General features: G+C 37.8%; 1 protein-coding gene and 1 long non-coding RNA gene across 2 annotated transcripts; one reads left to right on the top strand and one right to left on the bottom strand.

The window, feature by feature from the left end:
• Positions 1-2,114: 2,114 nt before the first annotated feature.
• LOC131319253 (uncharacterized) lies at positions 2,115-10,770 on the bottom strand. Its single transcript, XR_009197934.1, has 4 exons — positions 10,578-10,770; positions 8,456-8,657; positions 3,837-4,019; positions 2,115-2,949 (listed from the first exon to the last, which is right to left on the bottom strand). It is a non-coding gene; the product is annotated as an uncharacterized LOC131319253 (long non-coding RNA).
• On the top strand, positions 2,226-8,211 carry LOC131319252 (uncharacterized). The gene is made up of 8 exons (XM_058349426.1): positions 2,226-3,178; positions 3,461-3,593; positions 3,791-4,006; positions 4,774-4,929; positions 5,131-5,383; positions 6,412-6,812; positions 7,464-7,580; positions 7,667-8,211. The coding sequence occupies exons 1-8, from the start codon at positions 2,226-2,228 to the stop codon at positions 8,000-8,002; spliced, it is 2,565 nt and encodes an 854-aa protein (XP_058205409.1). The 3' UTR covers positions 8,003-8,211.
• Positions 10,771-11,268: the final 498 nt, after the last annotated feature.

The raw sequence follows: 11,268 nt of genomic DNA, 5'->3' as shown, positions 1-11,268 counted from the left end.
CCTCACGCAAGTGATATATATTGCAAAGAATATGACTTAATATTGCGTTTAGCACAGCTAGTCACCATATTGAATTTGGCACCTCACTCAAGTGAGATATATTGCAAAGAATATGATTTATCTGAAGTTAAAGTAATTGAAACCATTCTAAAGTGCTTTAAACGGTACATACAGATTTGTCAATAGTATTTTATCGGTAAGATATTTTAACAAATTTAAATCATTGATTATCAAGATGAACAACCGAGATTCAACTGCTGGATTCTATTGCAAATTGGCTAAGTTAATTCATGTTAGAGTTCACGCTCTGGTCCCACAAACTCCCTAATTATCATATGTGATGTCCTTGTCTTGTTTATTATTAAAAGGAATAAAAAGGTCAACATTGTTGGGTCGAGCACAGTAGTGCCTAGTGCAATAAGAAAATGTGGTGATTTTCACAGTATCCGCAATTGTTTCCGGTGAATACAATGGATTGCATGAACTTTCGGATGAAGATAAGATAACAATGCGCAAGTTGCAAAAATATATACTACCACTAAAGGAAAAGAGAAAGAAAACTTTTCTTTGGGCGGTGGAAGGTTTTAGATTAGATTCTCATCGCCACCATAATGTGAATTGATTGTAATGTCTCCAACATAGGATTTTAATATTTGCGCCCCACTTTTTATTGATGACGCTCTATTTTGTTCATAAAATTACTAGTAATTTCACGTTAAAAGTTGAGCGCCATTAGTAAAAAGTAGAGCGTGAAAATCAATTTTCCCGACATATTATCCTGGAAATTGACACTTTGCCGCATCCCCTCTCTCTCTTATCTGAACCACTCAGGGTAAGTTGTACTGGTGGAATGTGAACTAAGAAAGGTGATAGATTCAGGTAAGCTGTACCGACGGAATAAAAGAAAAGGAGAGCACCACGTGGTCTGGATCACTCTCTTGTTCGGTTTGTTAAAAGATGATTTTTTTTAGAGTACTGAGTAGATAGAGATAAAGAAAATTCATATGAGATTCACACACTTAGTCGCGAATCCTATAGAAATGTGACGTTCGAGTGATTCGATGCACCATGTGGTAGCACTTCGACGAATTGAAATTAGACTGGAAGAAGAGCCCGACCCAACCACTTGGATGCCAAGAATTAATTTTGCAATTAAACCCCTATAATGTGGTAGACTACAGTTTCCTCCACAAATTCAACACTTTTCCACGTTGGATTGCACACCAACCAACTATCAAGAAACTCACCTAACTAGCGAATTACTAGCTAGTAACGTAAAAATGGTTTTAAAGAGCTAATCCATTAAAGATTTCTAATATAGATTAAAGGTACAGGAAATTTACCGTATACGACCAAGTCCAAAATGGTCCTACAATGAAAGAGTCATTCATGGAGACATATTTTGAGCCCAAAAAAGCAATCTAAGTTGTTCATTAATTCAACTTGTCGAGTTGATCACAACTTAAAAATTACACTAATTTGATATTGATAGAGACATGATTCTTCACGTTTATAGCACACGCGAAAAAGTCAATTCGTCAACCAAAATAAACCATTTGGGTCACTTTTTTGGAATCAGGATTATACGTGACTTTTGAATCTGTTGTGCCCCAGTCACAACAAAGCCTCAGTCCTTTTCTCAAATAAAAAAAAAGGATTGAAAAAGCTTCCGAGCTACGAGGCCAGAGTGGAGCAAACAGTCAATTACCTATAATTTAGGGCACAGCTGAGGGGGGAAAAAAATTCCTTTCATAGGTGTGGGTAACTTGGTCAATTTAGCACAACCGTTCAAACCCCCCTAAGTTCCAAAATCAAACGTGTTGAAAACATCTTTGTCAACAAGAAAGGGTTTTTTTTTTAAATAACCACGTCTGAACAAGAAAAGGATGGCACATATTCTAAAAATGATACCAACAAGGAAAATCAAAAGCTTGTGTGTACGTATTTGTTTTCATAAATTTGTATGATTCGAAATAGTCCAATATACTTACACACCATAAAATGATACGGAATTATGTGCATCGGACGATTCCGAACACATCTATATTGCCATATCTGCACACTAATTTGTATGTGTAGCACTAATCAAATTGAAAAGAACAGGTAACATCAAATGAAATAAAAAGGACTGCCCTTTGAAATTCTTATAAAAGTTCCACATCTGAACCTAAATAATTAGTACAAGGAACCTTCACGAGCTATCTAGGAGGTGTCAAGACTCTAACATGGAGGAAACTCTCAAAATCACCAAAAACCACCACAAACATCTCAACAATCCTTTCCCTTCAACCCCAAGATCCCTCCCTTTGGTTCAAGGGACTCTTTCTTTCAATCCCCAAACAGTCCCTTCACACCAGATCTTCTCCATTGGAAAGGAATTCCAATCAACATGGCTATCAAAGAATGGTGGGTCCCTCTCTATCTCTCATCAATCAGAACCCACCAGAGCCATCTGGTCCACCAACCCTGGACAAGCCTTTGTCTCTGCAGCATTGGCTGAAACAGAGGTTGAAGAAAGCAGGGGATCATTTGTTATCAGAGACGGAGATGTTCATTTTGTATGTAATCATCAGATTATTGATGAAATAAAGGTGATAAATCGATCTGACTATAAACTATATTCGGAATCCCATGATTTTCCATCTGGGTATGACGAAAAAGATCAAAAAACTGAGCCAAAGGGAACCCAATTCCCTGTATTGCTAATTTCAGGCAGGATTTTCGGTGTGAACACAAGGAAGAAGAAAATTCAAAGTTTGGGAATGTATTCAGACTTTGTGGAAAACGAACCTTCCATTTCTGCCAAGTATTGGGTTTTCTTTTATCAGAAGAGCAGTAATCAGATTGGGTTCCACGTGAAGATTGGAAAACCCAATCCTCAATTCCACCCAACCAGGCGTCGAATCGGGTGGCCCCGGTATTTTTCGAAGAGAAGAGCCATTGTCACTGCTGCATCAACAGACGAAGAAGATGTATTAGTGAATGGTGATGGACACAAAGATTTCAACCGAGTCTGTCTTACGTATACGAGTGAAGCGAATGAGAGATTTTATGGTTTTGGAGAGCAGTTTTCTCATATGGATTTCAAAGGCAAAAGGGTACCCATTTTGGTTCAAGAACAGGGAATTGGAAGAGGAGATCAGCCAATAACCTTTGCAGCCAACTTGGTTAGTTATAGGTAAGACAAAATGAAGCTCTTCCGTCCCTATTTTTCGTTTATTTCATAATTCTGGATAGTGGATATCTCAGAAAGGTTGTTAATTTTTTGGTTTAGAAGGTTTTGAAAATTTCAAGATTTTCTACATTTTTTCCTAATGAAAGCACATTATTTGTTGACCCGATTAATGGCCACAACTGCGGGGAAACAGGGAAAACAAATGGCAATGGAGGGACTAGTTCGGTAGTTCCTAATCCACTAAAAACTGGGAGTAAAGTACTTAAAATGAATTCTCTGGTGCAGGTCTGCCGGAGATTGGAGTACTACCTACGCTCCGTCACCATTCTATATAACATCAAAGATGAAATCTTTATACCTCGAAGGATACAACTATTCAGTTTTCGATCTAACAAGACATGACAGAGTTCAGATACAGGTAAAACTTCATAAAATTTGCTAACATATCAAATTAGAATCTGGAGTTGTATCTGCTGATTAAATTAAAGACGTAATGTTTCGAAAATTGTCATGAAAAATATAGCAAAAGACAAACCAATACGCGATTAAAAAGATATGGGCTCGTTCATATAGCAAAGTAGCCATTTCTCAAGTTAAATGTTGGTAAGAATGCAGATGCATGGAGATTCTATTGAAGGAAGGATATTGTATGGGAACTCACCTCTGGAGTTTATTGAAGGCTTCACTGATGCAATCGGAAGACCGCCAGAGCTTCCTGAGTGGATTATATCTGGTGCTGTGGTTGGAATGCAGGGTGGCACAGATTTCGTACGTGGTGTCTGGGATAAACTACAGGCCTATGATGTCCCAGTTTCAGCATTCTGGTTACAGGTAATGCATGTGCCTACATAAAAGACACACGGGTTACATCTCCTTATGCTTTGATTCTATCTATCTTCTTTACCGTATCAGGAAAAGTTTAGGAAATCCTTGTGCTGTTTCTGTATCAACCATATCCAACTCAAAATTTGCTTCTCTCAAGAGACTACAAAATATTTCCAGGCATCAATTGTATTGCCTTCTCAAACCGATGTAGCAATTGAAAACTAAAACTTTGCCCACAAACACTATCTTATATGGACTCGTGTATGTGTCAGACTCATCTAATTCCATGCATGGACATGGGATACAACGAACTGTTCACACTACATGTAAGTGGATTGTAGGGTTATGATGTTACAGAGCATTTTGTGCATATTATGATGGTTTGATGCATAGCTTTAGGGGAAAATATTAGTCATGCAAGGACATGGGATACAGTGAACTATTCATACTACATGTATGTGGATTGTAGGGTTATGATGTTAAGATGTTACAGAGCATTTCATGCATATTATGATGGTTTGATGCATAGCTCTAGGGGAAAATATTATGACTAAATATGTTCTGTGGAATTTTAGGTTAATGTCAACTACAATGTCTGATGCATTTCTCATACCCTCACCAAATTGGTGACCTGAGTATATTATACATTTAGAAGAGTCCATGTAACATAGCATGAATATAATCAAGAAAGGCGTAAGATAAAGTAGAAAGAAAGAAAGGAAGCAACCACCCAACAGGCCTAATGTTAACTGCATTGAAACTGTCATATGCAGGATTGGGTGGGTCAGAGGAAAACAGTGATTGGATCACAGCTTTGGTGGAATTGGGAAGTGGATACAACAAGGTATTTCGGGTGGCAGCAACTAATTAGAGAATTCAGTGCCCGGCACATTAAAGTCATGACTTATTGCAACCCATGCTTAGCTCAGGTACTTATCTGCAACCCCCCTAATTCCACTGTTATTATGTTTTCAGAAAATCTGATATCTGAAAACCTCATTTTTCTGAAAACAGAGGATTTTGTTTTGGATGTTGACATGCCAATGTTCGTTGGCAGCAATGTGTACAAAGCATTATCAGAAATGATTGGTAGTAGACTGAGATTTTCTTGTGTCTACTTGTTATGGCAGGTGGATGAGAAGCCAAACAGTAGGAGAAATCTCTTTGAGGAGGCAAAGGAGCTGGATATATTAATCAAAGACAAGAAAGGAAAACCATACATGGTTCCCAATACGGCCTTTGATGTGGGAATGTTGGATTTGACACACCCACATACTGCAAGCTGGTTCAAGCAAATTTTACAGGAAATGGTGGATGATGGTGTGAGGGGATGGATGGCTGACTTTGGTGAAGGCCTGCCGGTGGATGCCCTTCTCTATTCAGGTTTGTTATGCGAAACTCCTTTCTCGAGTGTACAAGTATTCACTTATCAGAAAACCAGTGAACTTGCCTATACTCATGGGAAGCTGGGGGTTTGGCTCAGTTGTCACCTTCAGTTTTCCTCTTTCAAGTGCGTGCACAGACCTTCTGGGCGATGTGTTTCATTAACTTGTCAATAAAAGTGTTTAAAATTGCACACCACGAGGCAGTAGAACAACAAAACCTTCTCTCACTGAGAATAAACCCAGCACAGAAGGATGGAATCATGAAAAGTCTTAATGTGGACACTTCTGAATAACTGAGAAAAGCTACAATTGTTATTGACACGCTACGAGTTTCTCACAACTTGAGTCATCATATCTTTAGTTTGTAAGAAAAAATGGAATGCTTGAACCAAGATCTAATAGGAGAAAGCTTCACCTTTAAGTGTTGAGCCAAATCCGAAAGATTCAAAATTTTCCTGAACTATGGCTTCATTCCGCATGTACCCATACGCACATAAGGCACAAGTGCTCATGTGCACGCACAAGGGCGGCGGCACCTATGTTTGAGGGGGTTCAAGCGAACCCCTGGACTCGAAAAATGCACTAAAATTTCGTATTTTTTACATATAATTTGATTATTCTTTCATACTTTTTCATATTGTCGGCACTGAATTGTTCATGAGTAGTCAAAGTTAAAAAAAAAACTTCACTTAAATTTATGATTATGTAAATAATACTATAACTCAACAAAACAAAATAAATTAAGCACAATTCATTTTCAATCATAATAAAAAATTTCATTTTATATAGAGCTTTGTATACAACAAAAATTCTTTATGTTTTTGACACCGCTGAACTAAAGCCCCGGAGCCGCTGCGCACGCACCTGCTTGTGGATGTGCAAACAGGAGTCTGTGCCATGATTGCAGGCTTCAATATTTATCCATGTTACGAGGAATAAAAGGGAACATGCTGTGCCCTTTTAACATCAGTTTAATCTGATGTAAAATTACCAAACTGACCAAAGTGATGTTCACTTTCCCTCCAGGTGAAGATCCTATCGCAGCCCATAACAGATACCCGGAATTATGGGCCAAAATAAATCGTGACTTTGTGGAAGAATGGAAAAGTAATCGAGTGGGTAAAGAGAGGGAAGATCCAGAAGAGGCCCTGGTTTTCTTCATGAGGGCTGGTTTCAGAAATAGCCCCAAGTGGGGAATGCTATTCTGGGAAGGGGACCAAATGGTTAGTTGGCAAGCTAATGACGGCATAAAGAGTGCCGTAGTTGGCTTGTTGAGCAGTGGACTTTCGGGATATGCTTTCAACCACAGTGACATTGGAGGCTACTGTGCAGTAAAGTTACCTTTTTTGAAGTATGAAAGAAGTGAGGAGTTGCTGCTGCGATGGATGGAACTTAGTGCATTTACCACTGTCTTCCGGACTCATGAGGTAATGCACAAAGCTGCTGTGTATAAGCATGTAAATCCATACTTCATCATCATAACCATGATATCGTAAGTAGCAACTAACAATCTTAGCCTTATAAGAATGGAAGCAACTGGCAGGTCAATACCTAAGATTGCTGTGTTGCGTGAACAAGAGTAGGTGTATTGAGTGTCAACATGTGTCTAAGATGTGGAGCTTTTAAGTCCCATTGTTTAATACTATCTAAATCTACATTGTACCACGTTCTTAGCATTGTATATTGAAAATGAGCCTAACACTCTTTTCGGAGTAACTATGTGGAGGATTTAAAATGAGAGATGAATGTACCATTGACAGTAATTTGAACTTCACCATACAGGTTAGTTAAATCTCCAATCAAAATAGTGAAACATAGTCTATATCAATTTCCAGGCCCCATGTGTAAGAAGAGAGCATCTTGCACTTTTATGAGTCTTATCTAATATTATTTACATTTGGGAACAAGAGGAAACATTCAAACATTAGTGATTATGCCGTGAGTTGCTTTATCAAATTCAGCATTGATATTCACGAATAGATATTTAGCCATGAGTTCAGTAGTAAATGCCTTTCTTGAATAAATTATCCTATTCGATTCTACAAGTCTCTGATGTTTGTTAACATTTTGCAAATCAGGGTAACAAGCCATCCTGCAACAGCCAGTTTTACTCAAACCACAAGACTTTTTCACATTTTGCACGGTTTGCAAAAGTGTATAAAGCTTGGAAGTTTTACAGGATCCAACTAGTCAAGGTAAGCAGCAATTAACATATAAATTTTCTTAGCCATGAAGTTTGGATAGCGTCACTGAAGAATCTAAGATTGCACGTTTTATGCAGGAAGCTTCACAGAAAGGCATTCCTGTTTGTCGCCACCTATTCCTTCACTACCCACATGATGAATATGTGCATAACTTGAGTTATGAGCAATTTTTGGTTGGGGAGGAGATACTAGTTGTGCCTGTTCTTGACAAAGGCAAAAAGAATGTGAAGGTCTATTTTCCTTTAGGAGAAACTTGCTCTTGGAAACATATTTGGACAGGAAATCTGTACACAAAGCAAGGTTCTGAAGCTTGGGTGGAAGCCCCAGTTGGTTATCCTGCCATTTTTGTGAAGGCTGGATCACTCGTTGGAGAGACATTTCTGAAGAACCTAAGAGAATATGATGTTTTATAGGGCATAAGCCCTCTTGGAATGCTTCTCAACATCTCAGGTTATCATTTTTGTAAATAACTTGGTAGATAGTCCCTGTATTTTATAACAAAGTAGGTATATTTCAAATAGCTAGTCATTGTTTCAGTTTTTTGGGTGGTAAAGTGCCACCTCATTGTGCTAATAAGCAACATTTAGAGAAGCCTAAACACGGGTTTTTGTTTTTTCCGTCACCAAGTAGGTTGCAAACAACAATACACTTGACCAAAAGCAGAAAATGGCATGATCTCACTAGACTTCAAGTAAACACAAATAAAACTGGAGGGTCAGCTTGCTGGATTCTTTTCACAGACTCTACATGGGTACAAAATCATACTCTAATCACAATCCTACTCTTATATAGTTGGTCAAGGGCTATTAGCAGTACTCTACAAAACTGAATAAGAAATGAAGCAACGAATTGGGTGAAAAGAATACCTTTATCAGGATCTGAGGAAATATCTACCGCTTGTTGTATCCTCCCGCCATGACATGGCAATGGTATGAATAAAATTTTTGGATGAGGATTACTTTATGCGTTTCATTTCCAGGATAACGATGACGAGCAGACCCTTCTAAGAAAGCATCAAGTATAAGTCTTCTTCCCGTTGGCCTTCCTCTCCATGTTTAATGGTGTTACCTGCAATTGTAATTCATTCATATTGAAATGATTGTGGAGCAGTTGAAACAGTTGTTTTGGTTTCCACAAAAAATTCGAGGATAAGGAACAAAAGGTCAGAGCAGATTTGACTAGAGAAAATGAATGTCATAAACCAAATAAATCCAAAACATCAAATCTGGTGAGTAATTTAGTAAAGCTGTAGCTGTTGCAATCTTCACTGATATCCGAATATTCACAATTTCAACTCAAGAAAAGCCGGCTAGGGAAAACTTATTACTGTATTTGTTTCCAAATTACAATTACCACTTCGGGCGGTAAGAGTACTAAGTCTTAATGTGGTAAACCAAAACTTTGGTTGTCGTGGGCCCGGTGGGATTACAAGATTCCCATGGAATCATTGTTTGGAGAAAACGAATACCAGGATCTGTGATGTCATCTTACCGTAAATTCCTCCTCAAAAAGGATTTTGGGGTAATTACTCAATACTCGCTCATAAATCTCATGCTTGTCCGAAGAGTGAATCTTTAACCTGCGTTTGGTTGCCCTATACCTTGTGTTGAATGAGAGGAACTTGAGAATTGTCCCGCACAAAAGTGCCTGGATCCGGACTCTATTCTTTCTGAAATTGCTAACAATATTAAACCTAGAATGAGCTCTTCAAGAATTGTAAATTGCAGTGTTGAAATAGGTTGTTTTCTATAGCCAGGAACATCTCCTTCAAGATTTTGAAACCCAGAATATTGGTAACTCAGAAGATTTTTCATCTCTCTTGTCAGATATGACTGATTTCCCTTGATGAGCTGTTTGGCCCATAGTTTTGATTCTCACATAGATTTACTTGAGTTGATCTCTTCTATTTGTCTGTGTTCTCTCTTGTTGGATAGGATATACCCAGTTTAGTCATAAAACTCGTAACTTTTGCTTTCGTCGTATGAAGGTACTTTACCCAAAAGTTATTAATAGGAATGTGCAACCCAGTACTCTAATCCTTAACCTCACAGTTTTCAGCCCAGGGAATGCTTCAAAACAGCCAATGAAGAGGTTAAACAATGGGAGCAAACTTCATCTGACTTGATGCTTAGATGAAAACCATTCAGCTATCCATTTCTATGTGAGGGGTTGATATTTGTACGAGACGGGTAGCTTGATCAAAGTTCCATTTCAATGTCTTATTATTTAACATATTAAACGTGGGATGCGCCTAGTATAAACACCATTACTTTTTAGGGTTTTCTTTGGCAGGGAAGTGGATTATTTCCTTATAAATGAATATATCATGATGAGGCTCACATTACCCTGAAAGGCATTCCAGCTTCAGGAAAACCAGACATAAGCCACCGGCCTGGACAGGAAACGACAATCTAGCTAAAGCTAGGCGAACCAAACTCAACCTAAAAGGTTGCTTACTGCTACTGGGCACGAAATGAATCAAATTTATTTTGCAATCGAAAGTACCACGCAATATCTCCGAGTAAGGAACAGGTTGATAATAACAAAGTCGACCAACCAAATGTACGACAACGAGGATGCTCTGAACCCAAATTGAACCAACATAACCCATTTAGACCTAGCATCAAACAATGCTTGTGCACCAACAAAAGAGAACTTTTCTTGCATTTCCATACCCAGGAGATAAACACCACAAAAAGATTTTCAACTTCTGCTCCTAAATTGTAAAGATATTTCAACTGAAGGGATCTAAATAGTCTAGTTGTATACGATCAACAATATGATGGGTCAAACAACTTAAGAAGTAAACGCAAAAACCTCTTCATTTCTGGGCAATAACTGAAAAGACAAGGAGATATAAAATTGTAGCAGTACAGGGTTATGTTTTTTCCAATTGAAATTCATTACAATTGAAAAACTAGCAAAATGAAATTTACTCAAGAAATATGATGAACAAAGACAGGTTGAAGGCTTTGAAGAGAACTTTACCTTTGTGAAAAGAGTTGAATGCATTTTAAGTTGCTTAGCTTTTGATTGAAATGGATTTTGGAAAATCAAAGAGGAGATGTTAGAGATTATGTTAAATTTGCTTAGCTTTTCAGGGGTCTCGTGTTCCCTGTCCATTCCTTAACTGATTCGAATACTTCGCAGGATATTCTCTCTCTCTCTCTCTCTATCTCTCTCTCTCTCTCTCTCACAATTATCCAATGATTGGCATATAACCAGCATATGCCTTTTTGATGTACTACTAATTTGAGTATTTTACGCGCGATTATATGTAACCTCCCCTAAAAACAAAAAACGAAATAAAGGATTCTGGCACTCTCCTATTTGTTAATATCATTTCCCTTCTTGTTTTTATTAGATGAATTTACTAAAACACTCTTGCACTTTATGATACCAAATAAAGTGTAAAGGTGTTTTAGTAAATGCACCTAATAAAATACAAGAGTGTTTTAATAAATTTACCTAATAAAAACAAGAAGAGAAATGACATTAACAAATAGAAGAGTGGCAAAATCAACTGCTTAAAGAAATCTTTGTCCATGTGAAATGGAAAGGAAAAAAAAAAGGGGAAAAACTTGCACTCGTCTACTTGAATTTTTTTAGTAGGAGGGGTGCATAAGATCAGGATTGGGGTGGTTAAATTTATGGACTGTTCCAATGGTGCATGAGATAT

The sequence above is a fragment of the Rhododendron vialii genome, chromosome 3a, assembly GCF_030253575.1.
Source record: "Rhododendron vialii isolate Sample 1 chromosome 3a, ASM3025357v1".
Lineage (NCBI taxonomy): Eukaryota > Viridiplantae > Streptophyta > Magnoliopsida > Ericales > Ericaceae > Rhododendron > Rhododendron vialii.
The sequence above is the reverse complement of the archived record's forward strand: the minus strand, read 5'-3'. Positions and strand labels throughout refer to the sequence as shown.

Bases quoted from the DNA above. Each gene is read 5' to 3' on its own strand.
- LOC131319252 (XM_058349426.1), top strand. From the start codon at position 2,226: ATGGAGGAAACTCTCAAAATCACCAAAAACCACCACAAACATCTCAAC. The intron at 3,594-3,790 runs GTAAAACTTCAT...GTAAGAATGCAG, and splicing joins ATGACAGAGTTCAGATACAG to ATGCATGGAGATTCTATTGA. The intron at 6,813-7,463 runs GTAATGCACAAA...TTTGCAAATCAG, and splicing joins CTGTCTTCCGGACTCATGAG to GGTAACAAGCCATCCTGCAA.